This window comes from Terrapene carolina, unplaced genomic scaffold (genome assembly GCF_002925995.2).
Source record: "Terrapene carolina triunguis isolate 2854851 unplaced genomic scaffold, T_m_triunguis-2.0 Scaffold31, whole genome shotgun sequence".
NCBI lineage: Eukaryota > Metazoa > Chordata > Testudines > Emydidae > Terrapene > Terrapene triunguis.
This window is the reverse complement of record NW_020664382.1, coordinates 1,789,058-1,809,469: the sequence shown is the minus strand read 5'-3', so window position 1 is coordinate 1,809,469 and position 20,412 is coordinate 1,789,058. Positions and strand designations below refer to the sequence as shown.

General features: G+C 43.0%; 1 protein-coding gene across 1 annotated transcript in view; it reads right to left on the bottom strand.

The window, feature by feature from the left end:
• Positions 1-367: 367 nt before the first annotated feature.
• LOC112118287 (PR domain zinc finger protein 15) overlaps positions 368-20,412 on the bottom strand; it is a 34,819-nt gene continuing 14,774 nt past the window's right edge. Inside the window, exons 7-23 of the mRNA XM_024216539.2 lie at positions 19,460-19,595; positions 18,031-18,212; positions 17,349-17,443; positions 16,347-16,434; positions 13,918-14,085; positions 12,383-12,477; positions 11,322-11,453; positions 9,898-10,032; positions 8,089-8,252; positions 7,365-7,444; positions 6,307-6,426; positions 5,455-5,586; positions 4,941-5,024; positions 4,588-4,763; positions 3,340-3,420; positions 1,786-1,995; positions 368-1,337 (exon numbers count right to left, since the gene is read on the bottom strand). Coding sequence (XP_024072307.1) covers positions 861-1,337; positions 1,786-1,995; positions 3,340-3,420; positions 4,588-4,763; positions 4,941-5,024; positions 5,455-5,586; positions 6,307-6,426; positions 7,365-7,444; positions 8,089-8,252; positions 9,898-10,032; positions 11,322-11,453; positions 12,383-12,477; positions 13,918-14,085; positions 16,347-16,434; positions 17,349-17,443; positions 18,031-18,212; positions 19,460-19,595 — 2,555 coding nt within the window. The 3' untranslated portion in view covers positions 368-860. The remainder of the gene's footprint in view (positions 1,338-1,785; positions 1,996-3,339; positions 3,421-4,587; positions 4,764-4,940; positions 5,025-5,454; positions 5,587-6,306; positions 6,427-7,364; positions 7,445-8,088; positions 8,253-9,897; positions 10,033-11,321; positions 11,454-12,382; positions 12,478-13,917; positions 14,086-16,346; positions 16,435-17,348; positions 17,444-18,030; positions 18,213-19,459; positions 19,596-20,412) is intronic.

Here is a 20,412-nt window from a genome sequence, read left to right as displayed (position 1 = left end):
CATGATGAAAGAAGACTAATTGGTAAATCCACATCCTGAACTTGATCAAAGGGGACTGATTGCTCTTCCGGCCTCCTAGCTAAAAGCAATCTTGAAGGAGCAATTTTGACAAAATTACATAAAATTTTATCACATTCTGGTTTCAGCTCATAACCGGTTGGATTCAAACAACTTTTATGGTCTTCTAGTAAAGTTGTTTTAACATTAGACTGGCTATTTGCTTCAGGAAGCACTGACATGTTTTACTGATAAAAGATTTTTCCATCACCACAATGGAAATACTTTGTGAAATTGGGTGCACTTTCTTTTACCCCATGGACTTTCCCCCACTTCCAGCCCCAAACCCTCACCCTTACTTTCCCAGAGATACAAGACCTTCTAAGGATGGAAAAAGCAAGACAATCCTTTTTTGGGGGCTCAATTATATCTTTACATTTCAGTCTCTAGAAGGTGACAACCAGTGAACCCCAGCTCAGTGTATACATTCCCTCCAGATTGGAAAACAATTAAATTGTATGGCTGAGGGGTTAGTCATATGTACTATTTGTGATTTCCCCTCTTTGTGTAAGGTCTATTGTGATGCTCTGGTCAAAACCCAGAACCATCACTGCACAAAACACACCACCACACTGGGGTGCTGAATTTAGAATGAGACTTCTAGATGGTGCTGCGTTTAGAAATAGTGTGTGAATTTCAAGACCACGGTGTTGCAGGGTGCTATGCCAATTTTAGTTTACATTTCATTGTATAAACATTTTTCCATCTCTGTTTGGTATCCAGCAAACAATTCACTTATAGTTTCCCACTTTTTAAAAAATTGTCTCATAGTCCAGTCCATTTCAAGACTTTTCAAGTATAAATCAGTAGCTGTACATCTGCTGTTGCTGCTCTGTTTGAACTTGCTGCTGTCCTGACTGCTGTTGTGTTTGCTGCGACTGGGGCGGCAGGACATCAGTCTGAGGCACTGCCCTCCATGTCAACGGATGCTGCTCTGCGATCTGGTTCCCTAGAGGAGCAATGGAGTTCACCAGGGTTGTCAGGTTTATAAAATGGGCCACAGACTGGGGATTGGCTGCCTCTGGCTGTGGCTGTATCTGAATATCGTTTTGGCGATTGTGCAGCATGGCAGAACCACTGACAGTATCAAATGTCACAGTAAGGATTGAATTGTCGAGCTGTAACTGGCGTTCAGGAGCAGTAAGGTGGCCCACAGCCACTGGCTGGAGGTTGGTAAATTGGGTTCCAGCTGCCGTGGTAATCGGGGTGACGGTAATATTTGTCAACCCAACAGAACTAGAAGGGGCCGTGACGTTTGGGTCGCCAAGGGTCACCACCACCTAAGGACAAACAGAAATAAAACCTCAACCTTCTGTTTGGGTCTCTGAAATAAAACATGTTAGCTGGATGCAGATCATTTTGGTGCCCCTACTGCTGGCCATGGATATCATGCTGAAGGGAATCTGCTGCTGTAAGCGGAAGAAAGCAACTAACAAGCTAGAGACAAATGTAATATTGATAACGATTCACTGAATTAATTCCAAACTTGCAAGCACAGCTTCAGCAAGAGGCAGTGGCACCGAATGGGCTGAAATGAAGATAAGGAGTTTAGTGGAAGTGGAGGGGATTAAATAGACCCCTCTTCCTTCCCCATCTTTCTATATCTCTTTGAATTGTGATTTCTACCCTCAGCTTTAAATCTCTAGCTCATTCACATTTGGCCTTAGGATTCCAACACCATCAACCCCTGTTGCAAGGTCTGTCCAGTAGCTTTTCATGGGAACTCACCTGCTGAATACTCTGTACAGCTGAATTGGTTTCATCTCCCACATTCCCTGTGAATTCAGCTTCTTTCTCTGTGTATTCATTGAAGGCAGGGTCCTCAGGCACTTGCACTTCCTCCTCTTCACCCGGCTTCTGCTTTCGCTTATGGCCACGTTTAGGAGCTTTCATATGCTTGCCTTCGGGTAACTCTCCCTGTTCCAGGGTTAACTCCGGCTACAAGAAGAGAGTTTTCAGTACAACTGAATGTCGCTACTCAAGTCATTTAGCTCAGCATAGATCTGAGTGTGTCACCAGAGGTTGGTTTTCTGTCCATCCCCAGGTGAAGATGACCAGATTTGAGGGAATGGTTTTTCTCCCTGTAATTAACTCTTTACAATACCAGTACCCCCACTAAACCACAAAGCAGAGAGGTTATTAGCATCTCTGTAGATGACCTACACCAGCTGAGCTGAGTCACTGAAAAATGCATTCCCCACCAACCATGCTGAACACAGGTAAGATATTTGCAAAGGACATAACCCTTATTTACAGTAGGCACAGAATCTGGTTTTCCTTAGAATTTTTCTTCCTCTCTACACAGTCTTTCACACTCATTCTGGATTTGTTTTTCACTCTGCCCACTCCCCTCTTCTATTTGTCACTCTATTTTTTTCTTGGCGTTTTTGCTGGTCCCCTCACTACTCCATTTTTCAGACAGTCTGATCATGTTTGTTGCCTCTTTGAATCCCTCCACTGCCTTCTGCTCACTGAACATAACATTAAAACTCCCTGTCCTCACCTTCTGCCTAGCACTGCGCCCTGACCACCACATCTCTTACCACTCAAGCTCCCTTGCTCCCTGTTGCTCTACCTGAGCACTTAACATCCCTCTTTCATTTCCTTCTCCTACTCCTCTCTGAAACCCTGGCTCAGTTGAAGTCAATGGGAGTTTTTCCATTGACTTCAGTAAGACCAGGGCTTCACCTTCTGTTTTCCTCTTCAGAATCCTGCTTCTGATCTGATCAATCTCTTCTCTTTACTGTCCCTCCATAAAACACACTTCTTCCACAAGGCCTATAAAGCCCCAGCTCAAATCTGCCCTGTGATGCTTCTTTCACAGTCTGATCACCACAGGTCTGAGCCTTGAGAGCAGGGCCCCTGTCTCTGATCTATTCAACACAGAGCCAAACACAATGACAGTACCGAAACGCTTAATAATAATGTTTGTTAACTCTTCCCACTCTCTGCTCCATTTTTCCACTGCATTTTCTCTCTGCTTCTTTTTTCACTATCTCTATAAACAGAGCACAAACCCAAACCCCACTGGAGTCTCTAGGCACTACCGTAACAATAAGCTACAGTGTTTGAGTAAAGTTTTCAAACCTGTTTTTCCACCTTCAGAAAAAGAAGTTTGTTCATCCTCAGTTAAGACTAAGCCTGGGACAAATGCAAAACACTTGCCCATAGTGCATACAGGATCCTGAATCCAACCCCAGCATTCATGAGCAGGTTCCAGCATGTGAATGGCAAGGACCCAAAGCCACAGAAGAATTTAGGATTCTGCCACGATTAGTTTACCTGAACAATCCCAATAGAGGAGGCATCAATGGTGGTAGCTTCTGAGAGCTGCTCTAAATCGTCAATTCTAACCGAAAGAACCTACAGATAAACAGATCCTGGTCAGCTTGACAAATTATGGCCAGTACAGAACAGCAATGGAGAGCTCCATTGACAAGTAACAACACAGGACAGGATCATGCAACCGAACGCATTTTAATTGATTTGGTTAATCAATATAAGAGGTTTAATGTGTTTTACTTTCATTGATAATAATAATCTTATGGTATATAATCTTCCTTCCTCTCACTGACACCACAGCAACCAACTCCATAACATTTAGTTTCCATAAAATCTCATTGCTTTCTGTGGGAAAAAATAAGCATAATATATGGGTCACTATACTGCCATATGAACAAAGTGACCACACTGCTGGAAATTTAGTTTAAACATAACAGCAACCGCAGTCCATCTTTTTATCCTTGCTTCCTAGGCAGACAATACCCCATTAAAGGACTTTAGGAGAAGACAAACCCTCATTTACCTGCCCTGATGCTTCAGTGAGCAACAAAAATTACAGCGCCCCTGAACTACAAGTCTCTGAGTGTGGCATGCTCCACTGTATACAACAGGATCTATAAATCTCAGTTCACTGAAGATCAGAAACAACCAGCTCTCCACATTTCAGGTACTTTATTACTCAGCTTGGTTTTAATGCAAAAGAGAGAGGGCAAGAGTTTTGTCCCTTATTTTGTTTCCCAGCCTTCACTGGGAAACAAAAGAGATCAAGGAAGAGCAATAATAGTGATAAACGGTTTATAAAGTAAGATCTCCAAGGGAAAAGTTAGTAGAGCAGGTCATAGCTGAGCTAGATTAAAGGAATTCTGAGGGCAACATGATAGCTGTCAACAAACTTGTGAAAGGGATGCCATAAAAGGAACAGGGATCAATTATCCACACTAGTTGATGAGGACAAAACAGAAAAATACGGAGTTAAGATGCAGCAGAAAAAATTAGCTGAATTAATAGGAAAAAGGAATTATTAAATGTTTATGAATCAGCAATTAGAAGGAACAAAAACAGAGGGGCAAGGGGTTGTGGAATTGCCGTTAATGCAGAAAATCAAGCCTAACACAGACACTTGGTCTACAAATAACCAAGATCAGTCCTGCCAGAATGCAAGGAGGAGGAAGTAGATGACTGACTTGAAGTCATAGCTACGCCAAGTGAATTTATAATAAGCCGCAATCCATCTGCCACAGATCTCACCTCTGGATGTTTGCGCCTCATGTGTCGACTCATTGAAGCTCTGGTAGAAACCTTTGTCCCACAGAGCTGACAACTCTGAGCTTCTACCTTATCGTGAGTTAGCTGGATGTGCTTCTGAAGCATGTAATCAGTGACGTACTTTTTATCACAGACTGAACACGTCCACTGTTTCCCCACTGGTGGCAAATGAAATGAAAAGGAGTTAGTAGATATCCCTAAAGGTGAATATTATAATAGTGCATTAAGAGGAACACTTTTTTTTTTTAATTACGTAGTGCAGAATGCGGACTCAGGATTGCTTGAAGCAGAATGTCAAGCTGTTGTCTTTCGATACATTGCATTAGTGCACTTACCTGTATGAATCAGTTTATGGGTCTCCATTGTGTTTCTCTCACTAAATGTCTTCCCACAGAGCTCACACATAAAATCTTTGATCCCTATATGGAGAGATTACATTTAAAACTGGAGTGATAATAGACTAAGGTACCTGGTACAATTGTGAATCTTAGGTTATGAAAAATCAGTTTCACTAGCCACTTTTTCCATTGTTTGCAAAAGTACTGTAGGAAATGCAGGCACTAATGGGAGCTGGTGCAGTGCGTGAGACGTTTGTCTCTGGGGATCAGAGTTCAAACCCTAATTCGAGACAAAAAGCGTACAAACCATGACACAGTGGGCAGATCTCTGCTCATGAGAGGCCAAAGTCTTCACACCTTTTAAAAGACAGTATATGCATATTCTTTTTAACTGTGTTGCTCATGCTCTTTGACTATTCAGAGCAGGGTAATGTCATATATTTCCAAAACAACCATTTAACTGATTAAGTGTGATTTCTGCAGGATGACTGGTCCTCTGGGTTGCTCTCACCTGTGTGCCTTTTGTAGTGCTTCAGCATGTTGACCTTCTGTGCGAATTTACGATGGCATTCCTTGCATTCATATTCCTTAATCCCTTTGTGGAGTTTCATGTGGTGACGCAGAGCATGTTTTGTCTTCATTCCTGTGAGCCATGAAGATGTAACTGAAGACATGGTGGGAAAATTCATCTGCATTACCCTTCACCCCCCACCCTGAGTAAGGACTTAAGATAAGCATGTTTCAAAAAGATGATCCTAACTTCATCCCGAATAGAAGATGTCCACGAATGCCCATAGGTGATCTAGAAATGCTCTTGAAATAGTGGGTTTGGGTTTTTTAAGTAAAAAAAAAAAAAAAATCTATGAAAAACATTTAAACAATCACTAAGGAGGGTCAGAGAAAAGCACGGAGAGACAGGGAATTTGACAAGAACATAATCTAAGGCACCATATTAGTGTCTTGCAGGGATTTCAGTTCAAGGTTGTTCAAGTAACAAAGTAAAGAAAAATGTTTCTTCTAACTGCTAAGTCCTGAAAACTCAGCCTAGAATGCACAGTTAAACTGTGTTCTTTCTGACTCTTTTCTGGGATGTAAATGCGATGGAAGTCAGGCAGGCAAGCGTTCCTGAAATTAGCAGCAGCACAGATGAAGAACTTTAGAAGTCAGGTTTGGTTGCTGCAGGCCAGGGAACTGATGGATGTAAAATTAAGGCAGGCCCCATACATCCTGATCAGCATGGGTTCCTATTCAAAATACAAGACTCTCATTACTTTGAGGACTTTCCTGGTATTTAATGAAGCTATTGGTTTTAATATGGGAAATGTAACCAACAAAATGTCTAATTCAAAGGCGATGTCTGTACCTTTACCACATTCCGCACACAGGTATTCTCGGATGTTATCGTGGACTCTCATGTGCTCTTTTAACATGTCCTTTCTGGCAAATGACTTTCCACACTGCTCACACGCATGACTTTTTACACCTTCAAAAAAAAAAAAAAAGTTATTGCAGTATAAGCAGAATCTCTAGGGGAAAATGAGTGTTGCTAAAAGCCGACAAACCTCTGGCAATAGATTCACTGAGCAATAATCCAACTGTCTCCTGAACAACTCCTCTCAGACAAACTGAATCCCAGAATGAATTATGAGAAATAGGCAAGGGAGAGAAGAGGTTTTCATCTGAGCTTTGAAACAAGACGGAGGCAGAGAGAGATGGAAGAAAGCTGTAGAGAAGGATCTCTTGATGAGCCGTAGAGACTTATGTTTCTGTATCAACAGTGCTGAGATTGTGTAAAGGGACAGAAGAGTGAGTGGTGCTAAGTGAGCAGGTGGGGGGGGGGGAGATAGATGGAGACAAGGGACAGAAGTCTGACTGGAGATTTTTAAAAACCAAAGAGCGCTAGATTGAACTGCATTCTGAAATGCACAGTGGGGAGCCAGCAAAGTCATTTAAGGATGAAGGGACGTGGACGTGCTCCTCTCCACCTCAGAGGAGATGGGGAGCAGCCTTCTGCACGTGCTGGAGTAAAGAGCTGGCACTTTGGGATGCCAAAGAGCTGGAAGGAACTGCAGTTCTCAAGGTGAGAAGAAATGAAGGCCCGGATGAGTATTTCAGCAGAGATAAGTAGAGAGCCAACGTTTTTATTGGATGAAAGCTAAATTATACAATCAGGGAATCTCTTAAATCATGCTCTGGTATCATTTACCCTCATCAATTTTATACATACATACATACATACACACACACTTTATAAAACTGGCCTGCCATAAAACCATAAAAATAGCAATAACTGTATGGGTTCTTACTGTAAACTACCATAACCAGTTTCTTCCTGACAAGTAAAAGTATGGCCTCAGAAAGCATCCAGAAAAGGAAACCTTTGATATTAATAATAAAAGAACAACAACAACATCATGTTACCTGTGTGTATAAGCTTATGTCGTTCCAAATTCCCGATGCTGTTAAAAATCCTTCCACAAATTTCACATGGGTGGATGTATCTGAAACAGAAAAAGAAGCAGACTCTGCCATTCTCTTTTTGACAGGACTATGGTTTCAGTAATCTCAATCAGCAATTGAAATTTGTTTGAAAAGATTGTTACTGGAAAGGTTTCCTTGAAATATAAGTGTATGGTAAAATAGGGTTAAATAAAATAAGCCTTAAAAAAAAACATACAAGTGCATCACAAAGTAAGTGTGGCCAGGCAGTATTGCTCTCTCAAATTATACAGTCATTTTTTGATTTGATTAAAAATCTTTACTTTAAAAATCCAGAACTATTATCTGCCCGATGGTGTACCTGCTATATCTGACATGACATATTGACAGTCGGGGGTATGTTTTACCCCTTCAGTAAATGAGGACCTGATCTTACAACCCTTAATGAAGCAAGAGGTCTCAATGGGACACAAGAACTGCAGGACTGTATAAACCTGAGACAATGTCAGAAAACATCAGCTACTCATATCACAAAAGAAACTGAAAAAAGAAGGGATTTCTCCTGGTCCCTTGACATTAAAGAGAAAAGCCTCAAGAATGTCAATGTGTGTCTATCTCTCACTAACCAAGCACCCCTATTTGGCACAGCCACCATGATCTCAAAAAAAAGTAGTTCATACAATATTAGTCAGACATGTCATCTTACTTCTGCACATTTGGATCAGGCAGATTCTCCCGGTGAATGACCATGTGAGCATGGTAAGTTGCCTTCAAGGCGAATCGTCGATTACAGATGCTACAGCCATAGCCTTTCTCCTTGTGAACCTCCATTATGTGTTTTAGGTACTCCTTCCCTCTGCCAAAGGTTAACTGCAGAACGAACCAATAGTGAACGCACGGGAAAAAATCTCTCAGGAAATAGTGACCAGTTAATGTAGTACTGGGATCTACAGCATAAATAGCCAATAATCAGAAATACTGTCCTCACTATCAGACAAAGAGTACAGGGAAATCTATACTCCTTCCTGGAACCTGTTTTGTCACTGAAGAACTAAGCACACCTATAAAGAACATCCAAAACCAGTCCCTCCACATGGGAGACTGTAGTTTGGGATACTAGTGCTCCCCTCCCAGGGGCTAAGAATGTGGCAGAGGCAGTTCACTCAGCCGCTGGAGATGGAAAAAAATGTCTCACATTGCTCTGCTAGGAATCCTCTGATTATTTCTGGCCCTGAAGGGAGCTACAGCCAACCTCCCTTAGCCATCAATGCAGCAGACCTGCAGGGGAGAGAGTAGCTTTTGGACTCTAAGGATCTTTCCCATCTCACAGGGGAAGCGGAGAGGATAAAGAGAAATTGTCTCTTCATGCAGGAGTCTTACTTTGCTAAGATTTACTTTTCTGTTCTCCCTTCAGAATGTATGAAGAGACATTTCCAGCGGGAAGAACCTTCCCTTCCCAGCACTTACTCATCTTCCACAGCTGTTGCTGTCAGCTCTGATAGTGGATTGTTCTGTTTGCCTAGGACTGCAGGGATGCTTGATACCAGAGCTGACAAAGGAACAGCTTTCTAACCTGAATTGCGTGAATTCTCTTATTTTAAAACCTACGTTATCGGATGCTTTATATCACGGTCAGCCTGGCACGACAGGCAGCCTGAAGAGTTACCACAAAGCACCGTCTCAGGGATTTCACTTCTCAGCTGTTTAAACTGTACTGAGCTGAAAGTGAGGCATGTCACTGCTGAGGTCACACATCTTTATTATGATTACTTGTATGACAGTAGCATCTAGAGGCCCCAAATAAGATCAGGGCCCCTTTGTGTGAGGCGGTGTAGATAGTAAGTTCCTGTCTGAAAGGGATGACAATCTAAATAGACAAGGCAGACGAAGGCTGGGAGAAGGGGTGTATTATTATCCCAGTTTTACAGATGGGGAACAAATGAGGCACAGAGAGACTAAATAACTTGCCCAAGGTAACACAATCTGTGGCAGAGCTAGGACTTGAACCCTGATCTCCTGAATCTCAGCCCAGTGCCTTAACCACAAAGCCATTCTGCCTTTCTGACATAAGTAATAATTCAGTCAGTTTAGCTGTCCCAACCAATCAGTTCTCTGACAGAGAATTCTAAGAATCTTGAAGATGACATTTTCCCCCTGGCCATGACTCCCACCCCCACACACTTCTTTCCAACTCCCAAAAGCCCTGTCCTGTGATGATCATCTCTTCCTCCCACAGTGGATGGCTCAGTCAAGTATGCTCCAGAGGCCATGAATGCCATTCCATTAGCGTCGGATGCAGGGAGGAGTGTGGCACCCTCTCATTGCTGATGTGGGAGTGCAGGACCAGAATTAGGTCGTGGTCTTGAATCCCCCAAATTGTGCTGCTGCTAGACCATCAGACTGGCCCTCTTTTAGCTTATTTTCAATGTTCTGTGAAATTCTGATTATAACAACTTTTTCTTTGACAGAAGAAACTAACACACACATTTAGTTGGAAAGGAGAATTTAAAGCTACCTGGCACCTTTTGCAGCTATACTTGTGAGGCTCAGAATCTGCACTTTCATCAGAGTTGTCATCGTTTTCCTCTGATGAGATTCCGATTTTACCAATGAACTCTTCCCTCTGGTGGTCATCCATTAGTGCAATGTCCTATACAAGGGTGGGGAAGGAGATTCCATCTTAATCAGATCTAATGTCAAAAGTTAATACAGCTCCAACCCTTCTGCGACACTGATTAACTACATAAACTGCAACAATAATGTGATTCAAGGCATTCTCCCATATAATGAAATCCCTGCAAAAGGTCCCCAGTTTGTAGACAGACACAATGTTGTTATTTTTTAAATGCCAAATATATGCATATTTTATGAATATTAGTATAAATAGGGACCAAACCGCAGCAGTGTTAAATCCATAGCACCATTTTAATGGAACCATTGAAGATTGTAACACCTTTCAGTTTGTGTTAAAGAAATTGCACCATTTCACTAAGCCACTTGACTCTTAACTGCATTACAAGGGTTCTCCAGACAGTTCAACAGGCAAGACGTTTCCCCGTGAGGATCCTGCAATACCTCAGGGATTCTGAAAGACTTTCAGAGTATGGACCACATTATAGCAGAGAGACTATTTCAGGCATGCCTCCCCTCCCATTCATAATTGCTTAACAGCCCTGTAGCAACTATAGCAATTGCTTATATGGAAAAGTAACATCAAGAAAAGATTCAGTATATAGCTGCCTTTTAATGCAGTTTAGCAGCTGGCAACCAGGAGGAGGAGCAGCAGCACCATGTCTGCGGACCACCAGCCTGTGCTCTGTGGATCAGTGTGACAACTGCTATAATAATCAATAATACTTCTACCCAACACTCGCATAGCACCTTCCACCCAAAGCTCTAAAAGGGATCATACCAACACTAGTTAATTGAGCCGCCACACCTTGCAAAGGCAGTAAGTGTTCTCTTTGCTTTAGGTGGGTGAACTGAAGCACTGTGGTTAAGTGGCATGTCCAAGGTCAGGCAGAGTGTCAGGGGTCAATCTTGGGACCTGAACTAAGCTGTCCTCCTAACTTCTAGTTGCTTGCCATAACCATTAGACAACACCTCCTCTATGTAACCTATCTATTAATGTTTAATGTGATGGTTCCCTCAACTCTCCTATTTCATAGTTTTTTTTCTCATACTTAACCACCCACAATGTTGAAGATAAGCTACAAAGGATTTACCTTAAAAAACCCAAAACTCTTGTTTCTGAGATTCCAAACACCAAATTCTGGCTTGAATCGAGAAACAGGTGTAACAGACCCTTATAGAGAAGTACGTACAGGGCAAGGAGATGTATGTGATCCCTCTTACGTGGCCAGCACGATCACACCACCTTAGTATTCTCAAACAGGTTTCCAATAAAAAATGCAAGTTATCAGAATATTAACAGAATACCTTAAAATGGACGTGAATATGATCTCTAAGAACGTCCACTCTGAAAAATTTACGTCCACAGATTTCACAGGTGTATTTCTTGTCTCCGTGTGTCAGGAGGTGTTTGTTCATATTGCTCCTGCATGAAAATACCTAGGGTAGAAGAACACTGAAGAATATTTTTCTTGTCATGCCTCAAGAGGCATCTGAGCTACTCCTCTTCATAACTTAATTTGCAATTAGGTTTAGGAGGTATTTAATACTGCTCTACTTGTTCCTGGGCAGGGCAACCTATTTGTTTGTGTTTCGGAGAAGTAAGAGCTCCCATCATCCACTCCACACCAGGCTACACAAGCTGTTAACATAGTCACTTATGCATCAATAATCACTCAAAGGATTAGCAGAGAACTGTTATGTAACAGAGGTGGACATCTAATATAGGTGGAGTAGAATTACAATTAATACATTTGGAGATATTTGGGGATGGTCCCTTGAAACAGGATTGCCTAAGAAGGGTGGTCCCCTTCTATATATGCGACACTGCAGTGACACTTAGCTATTCCCAAGTAAAAAAACCCATCATTTACTTAGAAATAAGGTTGCTTGAGTGCAAATTCCACCACCACAAATCACTAAACATCTTGGAAACAGTAGTTAAGCCCACATTCTCGTCCATGCCATTCACATTCACACTAATCTTGGATTGCATATTTTACCACCCAACACTGCCCAATTGCACTCGTGGCCTCCATCACTATGCCACACACTCACTTTCCGTTCTAATGCAGAATTGCTCACAAAGCCCACATCCAGCTCCTCTCACTCCAACACAAACCCTTCACTCCAACCTAAGCCAAATAAAGAGACTGTATTAACAGACAAATCTGGAGCGTAACAGTTTATAACTGGTCCTCGGAAAATATGAGGTTGGACTAGGGTTTTGTTTAATGCTGCTTTAAGTGAAAAGCTCCTCAGAACGCTGGCTACAGAGTTTTTCTTGGTGCGTCTGTAGTGAGGACTGGAGGATTGCTGGAGCTTGTCAGATAGAGCTTTGCATTCACAAACTGGCAAAAAAAGCCTACCTTCCCACACACAGGGCATCCCGAGGGTTCCTTCTTGTAGCGCACCATGTTCTCCGTGCTGTGTTCAAAGTCTTCTCTTTTCACACGCCTCACCCCTTAACGTCACAGTCCCCACCAAAAAAAAATAAAATAAAATAAACCACATTTTCCACTCCTGTATGCCTTTTCAGTCGAATACACACTATTCCTGTAAAGCGCAGTGAGACAGGGGAGTAGCGCTCTATGTGTAATTTTGTCTCTGAATGAATGAACCAATGCTTAGTTACAGCAGTGAAAGGGATCTTAGAAATACAAGAAAGGCGTGTTGAAGATATATTTTTGTTTTCCTATTGGTTCCTTGTACCAATCTTAAAGTACGAGAAAAGATACTTCTATTGTAAGCAAATCACGTTCATTATTTGTTTCAGTAAAGTCTACCCGGTGTGAGGTGCTTTATCTAGGGTGGTGAGCAGTTTAACATAGAAACTCTTCCAGCCAGTCAGTCAGAGGGTGCTGTAGATGCACAGCCGCTCAACCCCAGGCACTTCATGTTTAACAAAGACCCCTATTTCCACCCCTGCTGCTTTCGAGGGGAGAAGGGGGCCCCAGGTCACTGGCCCAGCCTCTGTGACAGGTGAGGGGAGACCCACTGCCCCCAACACCACTCAAAGTGGGGGATGGGGCTGTGGTATGGGGGCAGAACAAAAGGAGGGGCCTCTCTTGTCATGTGCCTAGGGCTCAGATTGTTTAATCTGGCCCTACTTCTAAACTACTTTCAATCTTGTCCCTAAAAACTACTAGTGGCAGTTTAAAACAAATACCCAGATTTCATTGTATGTTGTCATTTTTTAACCTCTTCTTTGTGACTATCATTTCCTTCAGAGGCTATGGCTTAATTATCAAAGGTGCTGGGCACCTGCAACGCCCACTGACTTCAGTGAGATTGTGAGTGCTCAGCTCTTCTGGTCTGGTTTCATAAGTGCTCTAAATGTTGTAAGGCAACATATTGTGCCGCATTCAATTTATTTATTAAACTGATAGTCATAATCCCATATTATTCTCCGGAATGGATCTGTGCTTACTCACTGCCATCCAATTCCCAATGAAAGACAGCAACTCTGCCAACAAGCTTTTCAGTTACCACAGAAATTTCAGAAGACTTGGATTTTTAACATCACAAGAGATCATTGTGATCATCTAGTCTGACCTCCTATTCAACACAAACCACACAATTTTCACCAGGCAGTTAATGCATGTAGCCCAACAACTGGTGACTGAACTACAGGATATAGTCTAGAAAGACACCCAATCTTCATTTAAAGACTCCAAATGATGGATCATCTACCACTTCCCTCAGTAATCAATTCCAATGGTTCATTATCCTTATTGTTAAAAATTTGCTAACCTTCCCAAGGATAAGCTACACCAGATCAGCTAATTAGTTTTGAAATGATAGCCAGCATCAAGTGAAAACTGATGCAGAATGATTTACTTAATTTCCCCAAGCCAACTGACACTTCAAAAGCAACAATCAGGTTCATGCCAAGTGTACTTACCTTCCAAGTGTCTCCTTTGATGATCCAACATGACGTCCTTCCGGTAGAACATCTTATTGCAGATTTCACATGCAAATTTCTTATCCCCGTGCTTCTTCTTGTGTTTGGAGAGGTTACTATTCGTGGAAAAGAACCTGAAACACATCTCACACTGGAATGTCTTGTCATCTGTAGGTAATGAAAATAAAGCAATTATTTTAAGATAAAAATGGTATTTTTTAAAAAATATGATAAGAAATTTATTCTATAGTTAGATCTGGCATTACAAAGCACCACACATGAATCTGGGGAAAGCAGAACATGAGTTTTTTGTTCTTACTTGTCAATTTGTCTTCTGTCAAAAAATAAAATAAAATCAATCAATCTAGAATCTCGACAGGTTAAGATCTGCTCCTCAAAATCAATCACAGGCAACTCTACTAGAGATTCCACCCTCGCTCCCTCAGGTTTGTCTTGCTCTATGAAAATCTAGAAGTCACCAAAACACACCAAAATTGCTTCCAAAGTTAATTCAGCAATGGTAAATATTAAAGATGTTAACATGTACATTGATTCTAGCAAAATAAGTTCCTCATATAGGCCCCCGACCCTGCAGTCTGGCATACTCTCATTAATTCTATCCAAACTGGGTTGTCACAGGTTTTCCAAATATGACGTCCTATTTGGAGCGGCAATGTCTGAGGAACACAGTAGCATAGGAATTGCTATCCCAACTTCGAACAAAGGCACACCTAGTCCACACCTGATTTCCAAGAACAGACAGTACCAGGTGCTTCAGAGGAAGGCGTAAAACCCCCATAATGGACAGTTATACAACAACAGGCCTACTGGGGAAATTTCTTCCTAACTCAGAGGCTGTTCAAAAGTCTGAGGGTTGTTGCATGGTCCTGCAGATGCCACAGGGAGAAGACAGAAGAAAGAAGTATTAGGCCGTTAACAATAGGTCCAAAATGTTTTTAATTTGGGAAAGGATCAACTCTGTGAGAGAGAGAGAGCTGCCACTGACGAAGGCAGATTACTGGGAGGTCTTGGCACCATCTATCCTTTTATACAAGCATTGCCCCTTGGAAGAAAAGTCTTAAGTAAGGTTACCTCCAGTTGTGCTTGGAGGAACAATTACCCAGAGGATTCCAGGCTGATGGATATTTTGTGTCCAAGGAGCGACTAAGGGCTCTACGGAGGAGATGCAGAGGAAAGGATAGGTTCTAGTGATATCACAGAGGAAGAAACAACAGGACCTAGTGGGAGACTGGATTTACTGGGAGAAGGAATGAGAAAGCAGGTGAAGAGTGCAAGTCTGGGAAACTGGAGGCTGCAAGTCTGGAGCCTTCAACGGTGATAAAGATAAGAGGAAGCAGAGATGGACTGAGAGGAAAGGTGTGAAGTTTAGTTTTAGAAAAAGCAAGCTGGAGAAAGTGGTAGGATATCTGGGAGGAGATATCCGAGACACAGCCGGGGATGTGAGATTCGAGAGAGGGAAAGAGATAAAATACAACGCATGGGTGGAATTGTTGCTGTACAGATTGCCTGAAATAGTTTTCCATGATGCGGTAACAGATGTTTGTTTTTACAGTGCTGCTGTAGTGTGAGGAAGGTGAAGCCTGAAATGACTACTCTTCCCTCCTGGTTGCTATAAAGATGAATTATGGTGTAGCAGACTTCACTTGGGGGTCCATAGGCCATGGCTCAACAGTCCCCAAAATCATGGGATGGCCTTGTCAGGCAATCTGAGGGCCTGGCGGCTGAGTTACAGCTGTCTTCCTCCGGTGTTCCCTGGGTTCTCCCAGCTGGACAAAGGGGGGGAGCGAAGGGTACAGGGACCAGGGCCCTCCCTCTCCACTGGGTCCCAGCCCAAGGGGGAAAAGGGTGAGGAGTGTCTCAGCCCCCCTCTTGCTGGCACACCAGACCAGCTACCCTTGGACTACTTCCTATCTTCCCTATTCTTTCTTCAGTTTGGGGCAGGGTCACAGCACGCTGCTTCCCTCCCCGGGGGAGAGTTGCTCAGACACTCTCAACAATTCAGATAGTCATTCAGGGCTTCCCAGCTCCCTTCGCATGGTCCAGGGATTCCCCCTGTCAGAGAGAAGGGGAGAGAAAAAGGGGTCGGGCCTCTGGCTGCTACGTCAGGTCTTACCCACAGTCCAGGCCCTTCCCCTGTGGATTCCTGTCCCAGAAGCTACCAACCAATTGGCTTCGTTCCTGCAGACAGTTTTTTCTTCACTCTCCCGCCTGCTTGAGTGCCAGACTCCCCTTTTAAACCGGTCCTACATCTGGAGCAAGTTCTACAGTGGCTGAGGGGCAGGGACCTCTTGGCCCAGTACTGCTCCATCGCTCATTTAGTCTTAAGTGAGGGATCTGTAAATGCCATCATATATGGGAAATTATGAAAGCTGATTCAAGATTAGATAACGTTGGTGAGCAGTTATCACCTGTTCTGCAATTGTGGAATTCCAATGCACTTTCTATCCGAAAGGCCTTTTCACATGTAGCACACTTGTACCTGTAGTCGCTGTCGACCTGAGGATTGTAAACAGTAAACATTTAAAAGAGGGAGAAGAAACACAAACCATACACAATGGAAAGAGAGCTTGCAAAAAATTCTAGGCTGCTTTTTTATTGTGACAGCCATTTCATTTTCTTCAACAGAAATATTTTTCTTCAGAACATTTGAGTACGTTTCAGCGCAGAATTCTGACATTTTAAATTTCAAAGAATGACTCCTAATTCTAAACTTGCTGCAAAAAATATGGTGCTGTACTTACTGATCTATAAAAGACACATATGTACGTGTGTAGGTGAGAGAGAGTGTGTCTTTTTGGCTACTCTAAGCCCTGCAATGAAGAATTTGATTTAGGAAAAACAAGATGTTTTCTGACCCATAGTCAGGCTCCACAATATTCTTGGCATCAGATGCCAGTAATCTGAGAGTTTAGGGCCTGATCCAAAACTCACTAAAGTTAGTGGAAAGACTCTCATTGCCATTAATGGGTTTTACTAGCATTATGAATTGTATTGCAGTAGCATTCAGATGCCTCAATCAAAGATCAGAGCCCCAATGCAAGTAACACTGTACACACACACACACACGACCATCTCTGCTCTAGGGAGCTCACAGTCTAAACATACAACAAGAGACAACAGGTGGCAATAACCAGAGAGGACACGCAAACAAGACAACAGTGAAACAATCCTACTTAGTACAGTGAACAGCAGTCAGAGCACACCTTTAGATCCTGCCCTGAGTCTCCAGCTAGCTCTGATTCAGTGACACTCCCCCTTGAGGTAAGAAATGCCTGAGCACTTTTCCATAGGCAATTCATACCAGGGATCCATTCACACAGGACTGACTCTCACACCCCAATCATCAGCACTGAACTCTCAGCACATTTTCATCTCTCCTCATGAAGAACCATCTGGTTGTTTCTACTCACCTCATTCCTGCTGTGTTTATATGAAACATGCTGCTTCAAGCTCTCTTTTCGGCTGAACAGCTTTGCACATTCCTCACATTTAAACAGTTTGTCACCTGAGGGATCCATCAAGACAAAACAAAGAGTGAGCGACTGATGTAACCAACTGGGAACTCCATGTGTGATAGCTGAACAATTCTATAGGTTGCTTCAAACAAATAGGCTAGCAATCAGCTGAAATGTGAGCAGCTTCAATCATTAAAAGGATTAATTCATTGATGTTTGAAGTCAGAAGGGACCATTGTGATCAACTAGTCTGACCTCCTGTATAGCACAGGACATAGAACTTCCCCAACATAATTCCTGCATTTAGTTCTACATGCCCAATAACCCCTGCTTGAACTAGACCATGTATTTTAGAGAGACAACTAATCTTGATTTAAAGACTCAGAGTGACGGAGAACACACGACACCGTCTCACTGTTGAAAGTCTGTACCTTATTTCCAGTCTCAATGTATCTAGCTTCAACTTCCAGCCATTGGATCTTATCATGCTTTTGTCTGTTTGATTAAGGAGCCCTCTAGTAATTAATGATGGAACCTGTGAAAAACATCTGCATCTCGAATATCTCGGTTCCTCTACTGAACCCCTGAACTGACTGGAGAGAACCACAGCATAGTAGGGAGCTGAAGGGAAACCCACCATGAGACCGGATGTGCCTGCTGAGGTTGCTGCTGTTCTGGAAGATCTTACTGCAGATGTTGCACTGATATACCCGTTTGTGTTCCCCAAGTTGCTTTATGAGCTTTCGACGTATTCCATGTCTACTGGAGAGAATTAAACTTCTTTTGAGGGACATGGTGTTTTGGTGATGAGCAAACCTACTGGATTAGAGAAAGAAAGGCAGTGAGTGAACAGCATTCCATAGTTAAAAAAAAATAAAAAGTTAAGAGTTCCATCCGCTGACAAAGGCTAGGAGGGCTACCTCAGCCTTTAGGGGGAAGTCAGCCTCTCGTTCCGACAACGGTGACTCCTCCTGGCCATATATGAAGAGTAGCTGATCTGTCGGAAGAGAATTTGCTCCAGTCTCTCTCAGGCAGAAAAACAGTGGCCACCACAGTCAAAGATTGTATGTTCAGGGCTCTCACAGGAACTGCTCTTCTCACCCTCCAAAGGTATCTCAATGTCATTTTTCACTTAAAAGCTTTGTAGTCTTCATCCAAGAACCGTACAAAATGAGCATGCGTGGAACCATCAGGCAGCACTGTTTTGTTTCACTGTCTAAATGCCATTTGGCACATGTTTTTGAATGTGTACTTTCTTATTGCCATCTACTTGCTGTGGACTTCAATTTATTTATAGCACTATGAACTAGAACCTTAAACTACTAACGGATCGATCACCTCCAAGTCTCTCAAGAAGCTAGCTTCACTGGAACAAGTTTTTAAATATGTAATTAAATGAACAACAAAGGCCTCTATGAGGTTCTGTAAATTTCATAGACATTTTCCCCCTTTGCTCAAGGTTTATTACAAACCCTGAAATTCGCAGTGATGCAAGAGACGCGATTCACAAGTTACAAATATCAGTGAGACACAAAATCTCTCCCAGGCATGTTATTTAAACATCCATATCTTTAGCACCAACATTCAGTGGGAGTAACATTTAACTTTGCAGCCTCTTATGGGTTTCAAATATCCCATTTTGTACAAAACTGTAGCAAGATAGAGAAATAATCCTATTGCACTGCACTCTAAGGGTGAAAATCATATCACCAATCTCCCATCACCCATGGCTACAACCCAGCATCAGTGCATTGGGTCTGCATGAATCCCCCTTTGTGGCATACAAGGGTGCAGAGACTCCTTGACCAGCTGTTCCACTGGCAGCATGCATGTGTGCGCATGCACATACAAGACAGAAGGCTTTGAATGGATGTGGCTATGTGTCCAAGTTCTCATCAGAGTCATTATACTCTGAAGAAGTCTGTCTAAGTGTATCTGGCTCTCATCACTTGCTCCAAATGAGCCCTTCCTCCATGCTAACAGGGGGAAACTACAATGGTGCTTTACAGATGTTAGGAGAGAAGGTTCTACCCCGTTATGAAGGATTGCAACCCACTCTGACTTACTTTGTTACTGAACTGATGTTGTTTGTGGTGCTTGGCAACTTTCCTAAAACCAGTTCCATAATCCTCTCTTCCGCTGCAGAGGGAAGGGCTGCTTCATCAGGTGGGATCTCTGTTATAATTTCAGCTACTCGATCCACTGTGAATACATTATTATAAAAATACAATATTTACATGAAGAGTTTTAAACACACGCACACACGAATAAAACTCAGAATATTTCTGAGGCAGACGTTAACCATTATATTTACTTTGACACACTCTTGATCCAGAAATAAACTGAAATGAAGCTTCACCTCTTGGCATCCGATTGAGTTCAAAATAGATAGGACAGTCAAAAATGAAGATTCAAATTCAAGTCCATAATGGGAACCCAACTCAACAGCCACCTCCAAGACAAACAAAACCATCTGATTACGTGGGGAGGGCAGGACTCTTTTGGAACAATTTAGTCTCAGAAGGAACAGAAAAGAAAACATTTCTCTTTCTCCACAGGACCCTTCTTTACATAAGAGAGACCAAGGTCTCCAGACAGATCTATCTACAACAGAGGTGGGCAAACTATGGCCCGCAGGCCACATCTGGTCCATGGGACCATCCTGCCCGGCCCTTGAGCCCCCGGCCCCTCCCCTGCTGTTCTCCCTCCCCCACAACCTCACCTCGCCACGCCGCCAGCGCTCTGGCCCACTGCTCCTTCTGGGCAGCGCGGTGGCATGGCTGCAAGCTCCTGCTGCTCTGAGCAGCATGGTAAGGGGGTGGGCAGCGGAGGAGGGTTGGATAAGGGGCGGGGGGCCCCAGGGGAGTGGTCAGGAGACAGGGAGCGGTTGGATGGGGTGAAGGTTCTGGGAGGGGGTGATCGGGGGAACGGGGGGGTTGGATAGCCATGGGAGTCCCATGGGGGCCTGTCAGGGGGCAGAGATGTGGATAGGGGTCGGGGCAGTCAGGGAGTGGGGGTG